This window comes from Lethenteron reissneri, chromosome 64 (assembly GCF_015708825.2).
Source record: "Lethenteron reissneri isolate LAM-NWPU_2019-01 chromosome 64, ASM1570882v1, whole genome shotgun sequence".
NCBI classification, from domain to species: Eukaryota; Metazoa; Chordata; class Hyperoartia; order Petromyzontiformes; family Petromyzontidae; genus Lethenteron; species Lethenteron reissneri.
The window spans coordinates 8,462,283-8,482,625 of NC_083842.1; the positions used below are offsets into that span (position 1 = coordinate 8,462,283).

The 20,343-nt window shown below is 43.6% G+C and overlaps 1 protein-coding gene across 2 annotated transcripts in view; it reads left to right on the plus strand.

The window, feature by feature from the left end:
- The window catches only part of LOC133359142 (scavenger receptor cysteine-rich domain-containing group B protein-like), a 54,126-nt gene that overhangs the window by 13,911 nt on the left and 19,872 nt on the right, over positions 1–20,343 (plus strand). The window contains exons 3-9 of one of the 2 annotated variants that reach the window (XM_061577541.1): positions 598–633; positions 9,822–9,872; positions 10,972–11,022; positions 12,856–12,906; positions 14,336–14,683; positions 15,422–15,481; positions 17,448–17,783. In XM_061577541.1, the coding sequence (XP_061433525.1) occupies positions 598–633; positions 9,822–9,872; positions 10,972–11,022; positions 12,856–12,906; positions 14,336–14,683; positions 15,422–15,481; positions 17,448–17,783 (933 nt within the window). The remainder of the gene's footprint in view (positions 1–597; positions 634–9,821; positions 9,873–10,971; positions 11,023–12,855; positions 12,907–14,335; positions 14,684–15,421; positions 15,482–17,447; positions 17,784–20,343) is intronic. The other variant, XM_061577542.1, reaches the window with a different exon arrangement.

Here is a 20,343-nt window from a genome sequence, read left to right on the forward strand (position 1 = left end):
TAGCTGGTAAAATAAAATAAATAGTTGAATCTTGATTGGAAGCTTTCGTGACTGCAGGAATCCATACTCTTTGGGTCTTTCGGTAAAGTCACGTAGGTATAACATACAAATAAAATATTTTATTTTCCTAAAATAAAATATTTTACTAAAATAAAATAAAAACAATAAAATACTGAAATAAAATATTTTATTTGTATGTTATACCTAAGTGACTTTACCGAAAGAACCAAAGAGTATAAAAATTAGTTTAGTTTGTATCATGCGTGTCTGTGAAACAATACAAAAATACTAAAATTAAATATACTAAAATAAAAATATTTTATTATATTTTAAGTTATACCTACGTGACTTTACCGAAAGAACCAAAGAGTATAAAAACATTGTTTAGTTGTTATCATGCGTGTCTGTGAAACAATAAAAAAATACTAAAATTAAATATACTAAAATAAACATTTTTTATGTTATACCTACGTGACTTTACCGAAAGAATCAAAGAGTATTAAAAAAATAGCTGAGCTTTTATCATGCGTGTCTGTGAAAATGTACGTACCATACACAGCTCCGTTAACATTTCCACGTTTGTGTTTGTGCCGGCAGCTATTGGGAGAATCACGATTCAAGACGGCGAATACGGTACCCGACCCCCCCCCCCCCACCCTTCGCACTCCTCCTGGTAGCAGCACACACAGAGGGCATCCTCATGAGCCTCGGCACATTCACTCAGCTCCGCTGAGACTCCGACACCAAATTGAAAATATCTTCCCATCGTGGGCATCAAGGGAATGGAGCGGATTTCCCTCGCAAATATAATAAGTGCACAGTTTCGTTTAGATGCGGTAAGACTCATCTTGTCTGTCCTTTCGTGGCTGTGTAATATGCAGATTGCAAGATGCACTTTGCCCTCGATAAAGTGTTTTAAAGGAGAAGTTGAGGGAGGGTCTTATAATCTGGCAGGCATGTATGAATGTGTGTGTGTGTGATCCGATTTGTCTAACTTTATTGACACCAGGGACATGTTTGGTATGTGACTTACTTTCCAGAGCATCGTATCATCTGAAGAATAGGGAACCTACTTTCCCGATTATATCCGATTAAATTCGCAGACCTTACTATTTATCCGTACATCAATGATTCATATGTTGTGCACGTATGTTTTATTAACTTTTTTTGCACCGTACGTAGCCAGCCGTGCTAATCGGAGGTGCGCGGGAAAGACAACAAACTAAACACACAAAGCAGTTCTAAAAAAAATTCTAGATTTGAAGTTTTCGTGACTGCAATGATCCATACTCTTTGGTTCTTTCGGTAAAGTCACGTAGGTATAAAATAAAAAAGATCAAAATTAAAATAATAAAAATAGAAAATGAAAATAACTGAATTAAATCACGACGTTTCGGAAGCAACACAATAAACGGAAACTTGTGTTGCTTCCGAAACGTCGTGATTTAATTTAGTTATTTTCTATTTTTTATTATTATTTTATTTTTAATTTTCACCTACGTGACTTTACCGCAAGAACCAAAGAGTACAGTTCTAAAGAAATTAGTTTTCAGTTTCGATTTAAAAGTGCATCGCTCCATTAGCTTCCTAATATCGTGAGGTAGAGCGTTCCAGACGGCCGCGGAAGCGCATCTGACAGCACGCGGTGCAGTGACCACCTTTGTCCAATGGCCAGCCAAAATCCGCCATGAGAATGACCGGAGTTCACGTGATGCTTTATGCTCCTTGACGAAATCAGCAAGGTTATTGTGGTTAAATTTCGATTTAAAGCTTTCGTGACTGCATGCAGGGATTCATCTTCTTGGTTCTTTCGGTAAAAGTCACGTAGAAGGGAAATAATAAAATAATAAAAATAAAACATAATAAAATACAATTCTCGCGACGTTTCGGCCACAATGCAAGCAGCCGTCCTCAGGTGAAGAACAGGTCTGTCGGACGCTGAAAGAACCAAGAAGAGGTTATTGTGGTTAATTTGTGGCAAGCACATTGTGCGTGACGAGTGCGATCTTATCATGTATTCGTCAGGTGCACGTTTGGTAGTTGCCCCATTATTATAACACAAAGCTATCATAAAGGCGTTTTTTTCACAGACAGGTAAAATATGCCAATAATTTTCGAAGTTGCTATCTGGTTTTAACATAATTTTGTTGCGATCGAAACGTCGTAGTTTTTTTGTTATTTTCTTTGAACCTCTCTACGTGACTTTACCGAAAGACCCAAAGAATATGAATAACTGCAGTCACGAAAGCTTTAAGTGAAGATTTAATTCAGTAATTTGCCGATAATTTTCTAAAATCTGGCAAATTTGGTACCGTGATGCCGACGCATATAGCCTACGCTTTTTTATCGTTAACGCCACAAGATTCTAGATTTGAAGCTTTCGTGACTGCAAGGATTCATACTCTTAGTTATTTCGGTAAAGTCACGTAGATAAAAAATGAAATAAAAATTAATAAAAATAAAACAATAAAATCACGACGTTTCGGAGGCAACACAAGCTTCCGTCTTCATAAGGTCGTACCTCTTGGGACTTCTCTTCACTTGATACAGATATTTTGCTGTGACAGTTTCACCTGAAGACGGAAGCTTGTGTTGCCTCCGAAACGTCGTGATTTTATTGTTTTTAGTAATTTTAATTTCATTTTTACCTACGTGACTTTACCGAAAGAACTAAGAGTATGAACGCCACAAGATCTTTAACGTGAACTGTGAAGCATCCTGTATGTTATGGTTAATACATCTGTAGTATATTAACCGGAGTTGCTCCTGGCCTCGCACCACGAAACTCTGCAACCACCGCACTACAGCTCGACCATGTCACCACTCTTACCTCTCTCTCTCATGTTCTGTCAGTACAAACTTAACGTTTTGCTATTCTAAATAAGCAAACATAGAGGAATATATATTCTTGGTTCTTTCGGTAAAGTCACGTAGAAGGGAAACAATAAAATAATGAAAATATAAGACAATAAAATTCTCACGACGTTTCGACTGCAACACAAGCAATCATCATCATCATCATTGTCTTATATTTTTATTATTTTATTGTTTCCCTTCTACGTGACTTTACCAAAAGAACCAAGAATATGAATCCCTGCAGTCACGAAAGCTTTAAATAAAAATATAGCATTATATATTATAATTCATTACATAAAGTTTACGTAACTCTAAAAATATCGTTTTTTTTTTATACACACGATTCGAAGCTTGTTTTTGTAATTGTACGCATTTTGGTGGGCGAATCAATGAATCATTATGTGCAGACCGTCACTGCCTGTGTGTAATGTTATATAGCGTGCCGTGGTCCCCCAGCTTGGCCGCTTGCTCGACCATCATTCATCGTTATCATCTTGCATTGTGCGCAATTCACATATCGTTTCAAAGCGCATGTCACAACACAGATCAAATACAGAAATGCGGTCAAAGTAAATGAATACGGTGCCGATCGTGTCGAGGAATGCTCATTTCATGGAACACAAACGGCATTTACTCGAACATTTCATTCATTGCCCCCCGCACAATGGACTCTTGATTAACTGTACTCCAGTAAACTGGCCGAGTGATCAAACTTTTTTCTCGCACAGCTGAGCGTGATTATGTATTTCTTTTTTAATTTAAACTGTTCTACTCTTATCCACAATTGTATTCCAATGGCACCGTCAGAGTCATGTCGTGAGATAAATACATTTCCATTTGTAGAAAGCGGTGTAACCTAACCCCGTGATACAGAACAGCCCGTGGAAGTTGATATCACAGAATTACTTCTGTGAACTGTTCAATTGCCTCGTATCCACACTTGGTAGTTGCTCCTTCTAGCATGCCATGCTGCAGGGATGTTCACAAATAGCCATTAAAGTGAACGTGTCATTTTAGTCCTCGAAAGTTTGAATATTTACATTAAGTGAAACACCAAATGTATCGTCACGGAGTTTTTTGTTTGTTTGTTTTGTATGGTAATTGGCAACTAGGCTGAGAAAATGGTAGACCACGGGTAGATAAAACTTGGATTCGAATACTAGGACTCAGCCACCGATGGTTGTTTTCAAATCTGAATGTGGGGTTTGACCCGTGTCCAAAATTACATATGTGCCCGATCTCATCAGATTTGACAAGCTGAGCAGATCTGAGCCTGGACAGTGGCTCCATAGGTGACCATTGCATCTCCGCTTAGCGCGTTTGGCTGCGTATTGTGTGAAACAAGTTCAACATACATACATTGTGAATTTAACAGGTGTTGTCGACTACTGCAGGGCTACGTTGACAAGTATGTGCATTTATGAATGCTGAACTCTTATAGCCTAAAAAACTAGATTCGAAGCTTTCGTGACTGCAGGAATTACTCTTTGGTTGTTTCGGCAAAGTCACGTAGAAAGAAATTAAATTAAATAATAATAGAATACGACGTTTCGATTGCAACACAATCCTTTGGAAGAACGTAATTAACCAGGTGGGGTGTTGACTGTTTGTTGGCCGACTCACTGTGTTGTACTGCATTATATTTCCAAGTTCACTATGTTTGTTTTCTCATTAATTTGTACCTGATGATGGTTGCTTGTGTTGTAATCGAAACGTCGTATTATATTCTTATAGCCTAGGTTATCACGAGTGCGCAACATAGATACACAGTAATCTCTCATCTAGATTTTGAAATTTTCGTGACCGCAGGGATCCATACCCTTTGCGTGCTCCTCACACCAAAGCATTGGACTGTACGTCAGGGTGCTTTAGTGGACAAAAGAGGACGACAAGACAATTCGAAAAGAACGAGATTCAAACTCCACAGGCTGTCGTTGACTGGACTAAGACCACGACCGAAATAAAACATTCTCCACTGAATAAACACCGCTCGCCACTGGAGGAGTCAACCAATCTAGATTTGAAATTTTCGTGACTGCAGGGATCCATACTCTTTTGTTCTTTCGGTAAAGTCACGTAGGTATAAAATAAAATTAAATCACGACGTTTCGGGCGCAACACAAGCGTCCGTCATCAGGTGAGACAACCACAAAAAGAAACAATTGCTGAAGTGGGCAAAATGGCTGCTGGAGCACTCCCCCCCCCTCTCTGTCTCTCCCCCTTTGCTCCTCCCCCCTCCTCTCTTACCTATATAGCCTCTTGTTACAGCAGCCCTTTTGCCCACTTCAGCAATTGTTTCTTGCTGTGGTTGTCCCACCTGATGACGGACGCTTGTGTTGCGCCCGAAACGTCGTGATTTAATTGTATTTTAGACCTACGTGACTTTACCGAAAGAACCAAAGAGTATATAGTAAGCTCTGTTCAACAGTTCTGCCTTGCATTTTCTACTGAACTGGTTAAATGTCTGTGAAGAGTCTCGAATACCGTGCGGCTACAGTGACTTCCAGGCCAATGTACCGCTGACGGCGAAGCTGCAAGGTCCGATTCTCGCTGTCCGAGTGCGCTGAACGATCAGGGTCACCGTGAGCTGCCGGACGAAGATGACGATGGTTGACAATGGAGTGTGCCGGCACACACGTGTCCATCCGATTGCGTGGAACAGATTGGTGTAGACACACACTTTGTGTATACAAATGTGCACAGCTTGTAATCCATCGTTAGTTTAATTGGCAGCCAGTGTAGGTCATCACGAATGGTCAGTGCGGCGATGATGTCGTAATTCCACTTTTGCACCATCGGACGTGCCGTTGAGTCAACAAAGGGCAGTGCGGAAAAATCCATTGTTGTACTGTACCGTGCTCCAACGTCTATGCTCCCCACCTTCACCAACCCGCGTTAAACGGCGTAGTAAAGGACGGTCAAATGACCCTCACGACCTGAACGACATGGAGGGCCTTCATTTAGCAGTGGCTTGATCAGAAAAAAACCCGGCGACCCGAGTTCGATTCCTACTCACGGCCAACACCAGCGACGATTATTTGAACCGGTCCTGTACCTCCCCTAGGTGGACTCAGTGTCAAATGAGTTCCTGGACCAGTGTGCAAACACCGCCACTAGGGAGACAAAGGCGGACGGGAGTGGTGCTGGCCACCCACCCTCTCGTGTGCCGTGCCGTCCTTCATAGGTGCTCGCTAACAGCACTTACTCCCACCGTCCGTTAAGGCTATACGGGAGATCTTTGTCTTTGTTCCTCGCACCTGCTCTACTCACTCCCACATGCCCTCCCACTTGCCCTTTCACCGTGCATCGCTTCTTCCAACTAGGGCACGGACGGGTGGCTCATCGTTTTCCCTCGGTTGACTTTAGCACAGAACAAGGCCGTAGCCATGGAGTCAACATTGGGGGGGGGGGGATCAAATCTTCTAGGGGTCTGGGGGTCCCCCCACAGAAAAAAAAATCTAAATTTCAAAACTCATTTACTGCCATTTCCTGCCTAAAATATTAAAAAATTCACTAACACATAGGACGGAGTTTTTATTTATTTTTTACTATAATGTCTAATAGTGTATCGTATTACATTGCCCTGTTTTTTTCTTTTTTACCTTTTCTTGTTTCATTGTATGTAATGGCAGAGATTCGGGATTAATAAAGTACGACCGTAACCACAATCATATAAACAGCAATCTATTTCATAGCAAAAATATTGGGGGGGGGGGGGTGGGACATTTCGAGCATTTTTGAATATTGTGGTGGGGGGGATGTATCCGCCCCAATATTATAATTACGGCCTTGGCACAGAGAACCCGCTTTGCGTTGTCTCGGTAAATGCTTCCACATTTGATTTGACTTGATTGAAGATCTGATTCATTGTTTAAGCTTATTTAGAAAGGTAGTGACTGGGGAAAAACCGGAGGACCTGGAGAAAAATCCACGCGACCACGGGGAGAACACGCAAACTCCAAATATCACAGCAGGCGTCAGGGTCGGGTTCGGGCTCGAACCTCACAATCTCCTGTATACCAGGCGAGGTAGTTAACATCTCGCCACCGAAAATATAGTAAGCCATTTGGGCCGGCGTTACGGTCCAAATAAAAATAAAATTACCTTAGAAATGACTCATTTGGGACGATACAAAAATCATCTCCCCGCTCCCCACCCCACTGATTTACTACTGCAGACCATTGCTGTGAAACATTGCACAAGAAAGGCACGAATAGCAAATGTTCTCATGATTTCAATCGATTCTGACACCTAACGATGTGGGGGCGCACGTCAGGATGGGGGACATCGTTGTCCAAGAGGCAAAAACTCAAGGTGGCATTCTGGAATTTGAAGTTTTCGTGACTGCATTTCAGCAATTGTTTCTTGCTGTGGTTGTCCCAACCTGATGACGGACGCTTGCGTTGCGCCCGAAACGTCGTGATTATTATTATTATTTTTATACCTACGTGACTTTAACGAAAAACTCAAGGTGGCATGTCCGTTTGTGGATGGGCTATGGCCTCTGCGTGGCTCAGAAATGACCGGACTAAACGGGTCCTCTCGTATCCCCGGGAGACGACGATCCCCTTGCTTTATCCCCTCACGCCTTTCAGGTTCCAGAGACGCTGACAGAAACGCTTTCAGGGCCGCCTACAGTGAGCACTGTTGGGCCGAAACAGATGGGCGTCTGTTGAGGTTGGGTTTTTTTTGTGTTGTGTGGCACGACTGTACGTACGTGCGCGCGTGTGGTCACGTTGGGGGAGCGGTGGTGCAGCGGTTGGCGCCGCCGCGCGACTAACCCGGCGTGTCCCGAGTTCGATCCCCGCCCACGGCCAACACCGAGGTGACGATTATCTGAACCGGTTCTGGGACTCCCCTAGGTCGGCTCAGACTCAAATAAGTACCCGGTGCGGTGTGTCTACAATGCCACGAGGGAGACAAAGGCGGCCGGGCGTGGTGTTGCACCCCCCCCTTTAACCCTCGTGTGCCGTTCCGGTCTTCATAGGTGCTCACTAACAGCACTTGCTCCAACAGTCTGTTCAGGCGATACGGCAGATCTCTGTCTTTTTGGTGATGTGTGGAGGAGTGGTGGCACGGCAGTTAGCGCGCTGCTGCGACCCGTATTCAATGCTGCCGCTCGCGACCAAATAACTGTGGCGGGTATATGTTTGAACCGGTCCCGAGCCGTCCCTTGGTCGACTCAGCCTTAACTGAGTAACCAGTGTGGTGTGCGAACATCCGCATTGGGGTGACAAAGATGGTCGGGCACGTGCTGTACCAGCTTTTACAGGTGCTCGCTAACACCACTTGTTCTCAATAGCCTGTTAAAGGCAATTACAATGAATCGTTGTATTTATTGTGTGGCGTAGTGGTTCGTGCCGCTTCCATATGTAGGTCCTTTTTTTGACACGCTTTTATTTAACTCATTCTGTCTGTTGTTGTTGTCGTATCCTCAAATCTTGTAACTCAATTTTAACCCACTTCCCAATGTGGTATCGACTGCAAACTTGGTATACCTATGTCGCACTGATGACAATACTATATTCTATCATAAAAAAAAGAAAAATAAAGCATTTTTAAACATTATTTTTGTATATGTTATGTTTCGGCTTTGGTCTAATTGTCCACGCTCAACTGACGTTGCCTGTAAATCACCACGGCCCCCTTACATTATGGCAAGCCTCGGGGCCACTTCCTTGAGTCATGGAGGTTTGCCATTACGAGTACGGTACATTTCATCAAAGCGTGTTTTTATTAAGTATGTTTAAATATTACTTATTACCGTGGAGCACTCCATAAGATCGCAAGTAGCAATTGCACAGTATTTAAGTTTTCCCTGAGTCTTCCCCAAGGTCCACTCATCGTAAAATGTTGAGCAACTGTTGTGGCGTGTCTACGATTAAATCCCCAAGCGATTCCGTAAATTTCCCAAATTTAGGAAAAAAACAAGAAACAATACAAACAAGACATTGAAATCTAGATTTGAAGTTTTCGTGACTGCAGGGATCCATACTCTTTGGTTCTTTCGGTAAAGTCACGTAGGTATAAAATAACCTCTTACCACGGCAACTCTCTCCCACTTCAGCAAAATAAAAAATCTTGCTGTGGTTTTCCCACCTGATGATGATTGCTTGTGTTGCAATCGAAACGTCGTGATTGAATTTATTTTATTTTATACCTACGTGACTTTACCGAAAGAACCAAAGAGCAAAGACATTAAAAAAAATTGACAAATACATTCTTAAATTGCATCGTGACCATGACTCATGAAAATGTATTGAATATCTTAGTGTTTGGATTGGGGAGTGGGGGGAGAATTGAGATGAATTGTTACAAGCCTGATTGAAATAAAAAAAACAATGATCCCTCCTGGGGTGAATTAAACGAGTACCAATTAGTGACAAATGAAGGGCATTTAGATGCTATATATATCCATATTTTATTATGTTGCGGTAAAGCAATGGTTAGCTTACCGATGGACATTCTATCTCCACTATCAGTGTTTTGGATCACACCTTAAGACTTATTCCTTCAACCTACGTTGTCTTAATTACGTGCGAATGTGTGTTTGAATGTTGTAAACATCCGTGTATACGTTTAAAGACGCATTTCCCTTGGTAATGTTAAAATATCCCTGCAGCGTTAACCTGACGATATTAATGGCCACCTGCATCTGCACAATATTCAACGTGAATATGAAAACAATTCAAACATTAACTGTTGAGACTTTGCAATGCCACGTGGCAAGGTCGTGTTAAACAAGCTCGCTAAAATGTCCCACCTGATGACGGACGCTTGTGTTGCGCCCGAAACGTCGTGATTTAATTTATTTTATTTCATACCTACGTGACTTTACCGAAAGAACCAAAGAGTAAAACTCGCTAAATTATGCAAACGTATTTCCCCGTGTGATTATACAAATGCTTTACTTGTTGAAACGCCTTTTTTAAAATATCAATTCCCATGCCTCGTCCCATTTTTAGGTGGCAGAACAAATGAAAAAATGTATGCAACGGCACGCAGTGAACATGAAGGTGAGCTGCCTATCTATGAGATCAACACGCACAACTGCATCAGCACAGTACCTTCTGATGCTGTGGCCCTTACAAGATGTATACATAAGCATCTGGCCAGCGGGGGAAAGTAGGCCAAGTACCCTCTTAGAGGGTCTCTCCTGCGCTCCTCCTAATAGAAGACCTTCCGCCAGCAGTAGCGTGAGGACCTAATTCACTAGAATTTGCTAGAACTGAAACCACTGGGTGATTTGTCCATGGGCATACACGTACAGGCCTTCTCTACTGCTGGATGAGCACCTCCCCACACGGTGTGGGTCTATGGGTGTTATTCTAACGTAGTCTATAATGTGCTGGTCAGTTGCTGGTTGGGCGAAGGCGGAGAGCATAGACGTGGGAGCATAGTGCAGTACAACAACATCCTTCGCTGCACTGCCTTCTGCTGCTGGCAACGTTGCCCCATTGCAGTCTAGAACACCATATTATTGGTTCTTTCGGTAGCGTAACGTAGAAGGGAAATAATAAAATAATAAAAATCAAACAGTAAAATGTCTTTTAATGTGACTTTACCGAAAGAACCAAGAATATGAATCCCGGCAGTCACGAAAGCTTCAAATCGATATCTAGAACACCTGTTTTATGCGTGGTGGTCACGAGTAGTGAACTAAGCTAAATGTTTTGGAAGGGATAACTCATTGCGGGCAAGAAAAATGTATTGCATATAATTGAAGCTTTGCTTGTTTTTTTTCGTTGTTATTTAAAAGGGAAATAAACATCAAACATCATGAATTAACTAAAATTTTACATTCGTGAAAAAAATATAAAAAATAGTTTCTCATATGCAGCGGTCCATCTAAAAAAACAAATGTCACCGCTCTGGTCGGTGCAGGATGGTGAAGGGAAAACATCCAACATCGGTTCAGGGCATCAATCACGACTGACGTTCACCATTGCCACGAATCGAACTCAGGCAGTCAGGTTCATAGGGCAGTGCGCTAACCACTGTACCGTCACTTTCGTTCCATGTGATTAAGATTTTCCTGGCCGTGTAAAAGCGGGACAGTAATGCGAATGGGTCCTGACGTCATTAATGTAATGTCCTGTGTTCATCATCACGCAGTCGGCAGAATGAATGGGAAAATATATTCGACGACAAAAAGTGCTTACGAAGGTGAGTTGCTTCCACTTCATTCGAAGCAAGAGTTGGAAACATCTTCTTGGTTTTTTCGGTAAAGTCACGTAGAAGGGAAGTAATAAAATAATAAAAATAAAACATAATAAAATAATTCTCACGACGTTTCGGCTACAACGCAAGCAGCCGTCTTCAGGTGAAGAATGAAACCCCCCCGCCCACCTCCTACGCATTTCCCATTAATATGCTAAATTCCTCTTGATATGCACATTCTTTTATTAAGGCGCTCTTCTTCTCAGCTTATATATAAGCTCCTAGCTTGGCAGTGTCTCATTCTTCACCTGAAGACGGCTGCTTGCGTTGTAGCCAAAACGTCGTGAGAATTATTTTATTATGTTTTATTTTTATTATTTTATTACTTCCCTTCTACGTGACTTTACCGAAAAAAAAACCAAGAAGATGAATTCCTGCAGTCACGAAAGCTTTAAATCGAAAGTTGGAAACATTTTCAAACAGTATTTTCACATTCATTATTGTTGTTTCATTGTTGTTTCGCTGCCCTGACCGAGCTTACATTTGATCTTTAAAAAATCTGCAATGTGTACGACCATGCTATAGTCTATATTTGTATTTACTTTTCTTAAATGTTCTCTACCTTACTATTGTATATTTTCGTGTCTTTTTGATGTCGGTCTAACTTGCTTCCCCAGCCCTTCTGGGCATTTGTGCAAAAAGAGCTTCATCGATATTCTTTCAGTGTCAATAAAGATTCTGATGTAGTAATAGGTTTTTACCCTTTCAACTGGTACAAAAACTGACACCTTTATACAAGGCATCATGTTTGCAATAACCACAACACAAGCAGTCAAAATGCAAACAAAAAGAAACTACTCTGATGATGATGATATGCACTGTCCTTGAAGTTGATTGGTCCACACCCGAGACAGCTTTTCTTAGAGCCTAGTCTCCATTGGTGTTGGACCAGACGACGCCAAAAGGCGTACAACTCAAAGACAGCGCACTATCAGAGTATTGAGACCTCGGGGTAAGCATTTACACTATTATACCTCCTTTACCAGTGGCAAAATATAGTAATAGGTTTTTACCCTTTCAACTGGTACAAAAACTGACACCTTTATACATATATTTTGCCACTGGTAAGGAGGTCTCATAGTGTAAAAGATTCTGATGCTTTGGCCATCCACACACGAGGACACACCTTGAGCGTCAATCAATAACAAAGCACGAAAACACAATTCGGGTTCACCCTCGACCGCATGCACGAATTAAATGCCTGGGCCTGCATTGTTCTCATTAATTGTGAGGGTCAAAATTCTGCAGAAGAGACACACAGCGAAGATCCTTGCAGTGATGGATATGAATATCGTACACAGCATGAGGCTGTGTACGATATTTTGTTTTAGTTGCACAGTTGCCGACCCGAAGGTCCAAAATGTCAAGCGACCAGCAATAAACGACACGATTATTCAAGCTGTAGTAGATAAGAGATTACACGGTTGCTGAATAAGGGCTTAGGAAAAGAGACCGTATTTAGATCTGGCCACACCTCAGTTCCATTCTCTGCCGTGGTAAGTGGCATATAAACCGGTCCGGGCTCCTAGTTCACCAACTCACACAGTCCATTTGTGGTTAAGTATCGTCAAACAACCTCATGACCAATGTGTGGGAAAGCCTTCATCTAACAGTGGATTAATACGTGTCATAAAATAAATTATTAAATAAAAAATGTTCATCATATAATTGAAAGCGCAACACAGGGACAATATCTGCCAGACATTGTGGCGTCCAATGTGCCTTTGACTTTTTTGGTCATGGACACAATATATTCATGCAGATGTTTCAATTGAACAGGTGCAAGAACTCATGGGAAAATGCATTCAACGTCACGACGGCCTTATGAAGGTGGGTTGTGTAGAGATTGACATGAATAGTAATAAAAAAACAATCTGTTATAACATCAACCAGCAACATTCCCAAGGCGATGAAGGTATACATACAACATTTCAATATGATGTACAATTGATAAGCGTCAGTGGGTCAATATAATTGAATTATTTAAAATTTTAAGTGTCGGATATGTCAACTGTGGTCGTGATATGAACGGATTGGCCCCCTTCCATAAAAAATCAGAATTTAAACCCCTGGCTTAGATCAAATTACTACCCTTTTTATCTGGCAACAAAACTGACACTTTTTTTACAAGGAATCATGTTTGCATTAGCCACAATACCTGCGGTCATAATGCAAAAAAGAGCCCAGTCTCACATGGTGTTGGACCAAAATACGCCAAAAGTGCGCCTTTTGGCGTCATCTGGTCCAACACCATGTGAGACTGGGCTCTAAGAAAAGCTGTCTCTGGTGTGGACCAATCCATTTCAAGGACAACGCATACATTATCAGAGTTTTTTGTTGTTGCATTCTGATCGCAAGTATTGTGGTTAATGCAAACATGATTCCTTGTAAAAATGTGTCAGTTTTGTTTCCAGAAAAAAGGGTAAAAAACGTATTATATTTTGCTACTGGCAAATGAGGCCTTATGATGATGTAGATTACCATATCATAACCATCATCAGCAATGACGAATCCACTGCTGTATCAGGGCCTTGTACAAAGAAACGTCACCATCACTCACGATCCTCTGACACAATAAACCACCTAGTGCTAAAATTCATCACTCCTAGTCATTGGAATTGTGTCTAAAAAAATGTAATATTTGTATGTAAATTATATGATCATCTCAGAACTTTGAGAGCGAGATTCAGCATATAATCATAAGTAATATATGCATCAGTCACTTGCAAATATGCAGAAAGGCACACATTTTTTTGCTAAAGTTCGACGTTAATCTAGCCCAAGGATGTTCACATTTACTCAGTAGTTGCTCAACATTAAGGTTGTCAGTGGCGCCGGGTCCACTAGTGAAAGACTAAAAAAACAAGTCCATAATACAGGTGTTATTTTGTATTAGATCTCGTAAATATATGAACGTGTCGTTAAACCCGCCACCACCCGGAAAAGGCAATTAGTAAGGTTTGTCACGAAAAGAGAACATGCCAATTCGTTACTAGTACAGCACACCGGTGTGTTGGAAAGCACAGCAACAACATTTACAATCTGAGTACGACGTTTCGCTAGTAATTGCAACTAGCTTCATCAGGCGACAGCCAGATTTGTGTTCAACAAAAAAAATATTCAATTACTTGCTCATTATATATGCATAAACTGCAAACACCCCCCTTCCATCCCTCTTCGGAATTCCATTTACCAGCAATATATGTATCCACCGGCCACCACTGCCTCTAACTCTCCCCCCCCCACCCCTCTTTCCCAGCCACATTTGGGCCCAGGCTACGTCTCTCGGGGAGCCTGGGAGACACATCTGTGTCGACCGACTCAGATCGCTGCCAGGGCCGCGTCGAGGTGCTCCACGACGGCACGTGGGGCACGGTGTGCGACGACGGCTGGGATCTTCTGGCGGCCGGCGTGGCCTGTGCCTGGCTCGGCTGCGGGGAGGCCCTGGCGGCGCCCGGGGCGGCTCACTTTGGCCGCGGCCGGGGCCCCGTACACCTGGACAACGTGCGGTGCGAGGGGTACGAAAGCGCCCTCTGGGAGTGCGAGCACGCCGGCTGGGGAGACCACAACTGTGGCCACCACGAGGACGCCAGCATCGTCTGTCAGGGTGAGTGCTGCTGGGTAACGTTGTTGAGTGGCGCGCAGGTTGGCGCGACTGCACCGGGGGCCCTTTGGATGGAGGGGTCCAGAAGCTGGGCTGTGAAGAGTGGGGACAGTCGGCTCCGTTTCGATTGCTGCGTCGTCTATCAGGGTGGTCACCAGTGGCATAGCTAACCGTGCTATTGCTCCTGGTGAAACTGGGCGTGGATGGGCAAGGGCGTGTCGTGATTTGCTGGGAGATGATGCATTGTGGAGGTAGCATGACAGGTGTTATTTAGTGGTGGGTGGCAGCTCCCCTGTGACAATCGTGTGTGTGTATGTATGTATGTTGAACTTCGTTTGCACCGTATGTAGCCAACCGTGCAAATCAGAGGTGCGATTAGCATCCCTCCACCTCTCTGAGGTAAATGCTGGTTGGCCAGAGCACAGCAATCTGGCACGTTGACGAGCACAGGTGGTGCATTAGCCAATCCAATGACCCTAATCGGTTAAATTATAACCCCTCATCGCTGCCGACAACATACGTAACATGACGTGTAAATAATGACCCATCTTCATAGATGATGAAGAAGGGCAATTGCTTGAAACGTCACCTATTACATATATATTAAGTCTCTTGAGGACAAGTGTTAGTAAACAAATGTGTTGAACTTCAGTTTTCAGGGCAGCCATCTTGGTTTCCAGCCTGGATTTTGGGCCCGCTAAAAACTGACTGATGTAAATGTGACCCTGTCTGTGTGTTTAGGGGCCTTTCCAACCACGACGATGCGGCCGACTGTACAGCCGGTGTCCGAGTTCCCGAAAGGTAATTGCGAAAGTGAAACTGTACAGCTTTGCATGATAATCGTTTGTCGCCATATTTGTTTTTACTTACCTAGGAAAGCCTCGGTGGGTTCTCAAGGCTACGTGGTAGTAGTTTTATACCGAAATTATTGTCATTAACCCTCCACTACCAGACAAATTTGTTACGTTGACAAATGTATAATTTTAATATGTGGCTATCGATTGGATTTCTGACCAATAAAGATCACAGGTCGCTTAAAGATGTTTCAACACTGAATTCAACATCAATATATGACGATCTTTCGCTCAAACTGCTTTAAGCTTTGTCTGGCAGTATACTCGGAAACCGAGTACACCGAGTACACTGCACAGGCTTTTACTTACAAGTGAGAAAGACGTATTCATTTTAAAGCACCACAGTGGAACGAATTCCCCTTGGAAGCAAGAAGAGTTGATTGATCTGATTCTCTCAAACAAAGCCACGTTTGGTGGTGCATCCCTAATGCAACACGGTTAGGCGGATCACAAACATTCGTGAATTTTCCACACCTTCTGTGCTGTAACGTGGCCAGGGAATGCTTGTACAGCACGTTGAGTTCGTGAACACTATTGTGCAGGCATCTTGAGTGTTACCGCTTATATGTGTGGGTTTTCTAGGGGTACTCTGATTCCTTCCCGCGCAAGACACAAGTTTCTTTAAAATCAAATTGGACAGACATTGCATTGCAGGATCATGCTTAAAAGCACCATTGAGGCTCAGTCAGGCTTTCCTGGATGCACAAGGGGCCGTCCATAAATGACGTCACGCACCTAGGGGGGGGGGGTCAAACATTTATGACGATGTGTGACGATGGGGGGGGGGGTTGAGAAATATGACGTCACGTAAAAATGTGCAACTTTAAATAAATTTAGACAACACGTTCTACTTAATTAAATAGACTTTTCTAATAAATGTTTTCTCCTACAACATCAGAGTGCAGCGCTACGCACTACAATGACAATAGTTTAAAGCGATCTGAAGCATGTTTTTTATTTTGGGGGCGGGGGGGGCAGAGCTTTGTGACGTCATATTTGAGGGAGGGTCTGACTTTTTGTGACACCGTGTGACGAAGGGGGGGGGGGGTCAAATATCGTCCAAAATCGCGTGACGTCATTTATGGACGGCCCCCAATGACAATCATAATTATAGAACATATATTTGTCAACCTGCGTGGTCGAATTTTAGGGTTATGTGAAAAATAACATGCCACTGGCATTTGCTAGCCTCCAAATCTGCTGAAATTTTATACATTGCTCACGAATTACATATTTGGGAAAAGCCACGTAAAGCAACATTGCCCCCTACTGGCATACGAATGCCGACTTGCAGGCGAGTGCTGCGTTCACCTTGTGCTGCCACCACCACCAGGAGGCCCCTTTCGCTAGACCACCACAGGGTGCCCCAGATGTTGCTGCACGGGCGACGCGGTATACAAAAACACATTCCTGCGGAGGGAGCTGGTAGGAACGTTGGGTTGCTCGGTCAATGGCCAGGGTCAACGGCGGCGTGGTGTATTCCGCAAATATGGCCGACTGTGAGGGCGGGCACAAGCCGGCGTGAGTAGGTTAAACGTTGAGTTTTATAAGGGCACTACGGGGTGATCAGCCCCTCCCCACCCAGCCCCATCCCTCCCTCCCACCCCCCACCCAGCCCCTCCCCACCCTCCTCACCCAGCCCCTCCCCACCCTCCCCTCCCCTCCCCACCCAGCCCCTCCCTCCCCACCCAGCCCCTCCCTGCACGACGGACGGACGGACACAATAATCCGCTGTGGGCTGGATAGATCCAGTGGGTTCCTACCAGTATAAATGAGGACTATGATACCAAATCATCTCGACGAGTGATCCCGAGCCCTCGTCACCTTTAATTTTTCTCACTCCCTCCTGCCTCGTGAACCATCTCCCCCCCCGCCGCCCCCCGACCCCTCGGTGGGTGGCACACGCAATTAAGGGCTCAAGCTGCTGCGCTTGGCGTGGGGCTCGGAGCCTGGACTGCGCCCCCCGCCGCGCTGCCAGGGCCGCGTGGAGGTCCTTTACGAGAGCGAGTGGGGCACGGTGTGCGACGACGAATGGGACATGCTGGAGGCCAGCGTGGCGTGTGCATGGCTCGGGTGCGGGGAGGCCCTGGCGGCGCCCGGAGCGGCTCACTTTGGCCGCGGCCGGGGTCCCGTGCACCTGGACAACATTCACTGCCGTGGGGACGAGAGCGCCCTCTGGGAGTGCGAGCACGCCGGCTGGGGAGACCACAACTGCGGGCACCACGAGGACGCCAGCATCGTCTGTCAGGGTGAGCGCACGTCAGAGGTCGCAACCGGGTACCCGATACCCGTACCCTTCCCGATACCCCTGGTGCGGCCGGGTACGGGCAGGCCGTGAGTCACTCTATGTATCTTTGTGATATCTGTCTGCTTATATGTCTGTCTATAGTTTTCTGGTTAGATTTTTGTTGCTATTTCTTTTATACCTGATGATGATTGCTTGTGTTGCAATCGAAACGTCGTAGTATGCTATTATTGAATTTATAATTTTATCTTTATACGTGACTTTACCGAAAGAACCTAAGAGTAATTCCTGCAGTCACGAAAGCTCCAAATTAAGATTGGTGAGTAACCGTTTGTCACTCATTTCGGGTAGGGTACGGGTAGGGAACGGGTACCCGTACCTGGTCGGGTAAGGGTACCCATTTGCCACCCTGGTGCGGCCGGGTACGGGTAAGGAATCAAACCCCTTTTGCGACCTCTGGCGCACGTGGTGAGATGTTGTCGGGGTGATGGATGGGCGTGTGTCTGTGTTAGCGCGAGATAAGTGGCGTGGTGGAGTTGGCATGGGCTCTGGTGCAAGGGATTTAATGGCACCCTTTTTAATATTCGCCCAATTTTGTAGTTTTTTTGTCTCGGCCCCACTGACCCTGCGACCCTGGTGCAGTTGCACTGCCTGCACTCTCGATAGCGATACCACTGGGTGAGGCTAATTGTATGATGTGTCAGGGTGAGGTTTGCGGTGAGGTGTATCGGGGTGAGGATGGGGGTGTGATGTGTCAGAGTGAGAATGTGGGTGAGGTGTGTCAGGGTGAGGCGTGGGGTGAGACTGTACCAGGGTGTGGCTAAGGGGGTTGTAACGTGTCAGCGAAAAGGAAGGGGCATTGGTGAGCATTAGGCAAATAGCGATGCATTGATATAATTGGATAAAACCGATGATTACACTCAATACATTATAGTGACTGTTTAAGAATCAGTCACTATAATGATATGGAAATACTGCAGGTAGGCAAATGCGGAAAATGATAACAAGATATTTCATTGCAAACAAGATGGTAAAATAAAAATAAGTTCTTAATCAAATAACCACCCAAAATTTTAACAATTCATCGAATCACTGGCAAAGGGGTTGAGGGTGAATTCTGAGAGGCCAATAATAACACTGGTCAACACACTTTTTCTGGACATAAGGTATTCCAACGAGTTTTAAGGTAATTTTGGGGTGCTGATTCCAAATCTGGCATCAGTTTTTGTCTATCACATCAGGTTTTTGAGACATAAAATATTGCATTTTCAATAAAAACTGCAAAAGAAAAATATTAAATAAATGTGGATATCTACATAAAATGATATTATAAACACACTATCCTAAAAATACAGCACCATGTTTTAACACTAAAGCAGTCACTGACTCGCAACAACTTGCAATCATAAGTGACAGAGTTAATTTCGGGTAAAATCAATGAAAATGGGGTATGCGGATAGCATAAAAATGAAATGTGATAGAGCAAATCTGAGATCAGATTTGGAATCAGCACCCTGAAATTAGTCTAAAACAGCTGCAAAAGTCCAGGCCAGAAAAAAAAGGTTTTTTTTGTTGACCAGTGTAATCACCCGATGACCTCAGTTCTGTGCATTTGCAATGTTTAACTTAAACATATAAAGACATTCTAGATTTGAAGTTTTCGTGACTGCAAGGATCCATACTTTTTATTTTTGTCGGTAAAGTCACGTAGGTAAAAAATAAAATAAATTAAAATGAAAACAACTAAATTAAATCACGACGTTTCGGGCACAACACAAGCGTCCTTCTTCAGGTGGGGACAAACAGCGAAAAAACAACCGCTTAAGTATGCCTTACTTGCGCCCGAAACGTCGTGATTTAATTCAGTTTTCATTTTAATTCATTACATTTTTTTCCTACGTGACTTTACCGACAAAAATAAAAAGTATGGATCCTTGCAGTCACGAAAACTTCAAATCTAGAATGTCTTTATATGTTTAAGTTAAACATTGCAAATGCACACAACTGAGGTCATCGGGTAATTATTAATCACTGGTCAACTAAAAAAACTTTTTCTTCTGGCCTGGACTTTTGCAGCTGTTTTAGACTAATTTCTGGGTGCTGACTCCAAATCTGATCTCAGATTTGCTCTATCACATCTCATTTTTATAAACACATTTCGATTTAAAGCTTTCGTGACTTCAGGGATTCATCTTCTTGGTTCTTTCGGTAACGTCACGTAGAAGGGAGATAATAAAATAATAAAAATAAAACACAATAAAATACAATTCTCACGACGTTTCGGCTACAACGCAAGCAGCCATCCTCAGGTGAAGAACAGGTCTGTCGGAAAGACAGCGTCTGAATGAAGAACAGGTCTGTCGGAAAGACAGCGTCTGAATGAAGAACAGGTCTGTCGGAAAGACAGCGTCTGAATGAAGCTGTCTTTCCGACAGACCTGTTCTTCACCTGAGGACGGCTGCTTGCGTTGTGGCCGAAACGTCGTGAGAATTTATTTTATTGTGTTTTATTTTTATTATTTTATTATCTCCCTTCTACGTGACTTTACCGAAAGAACCAAAAAG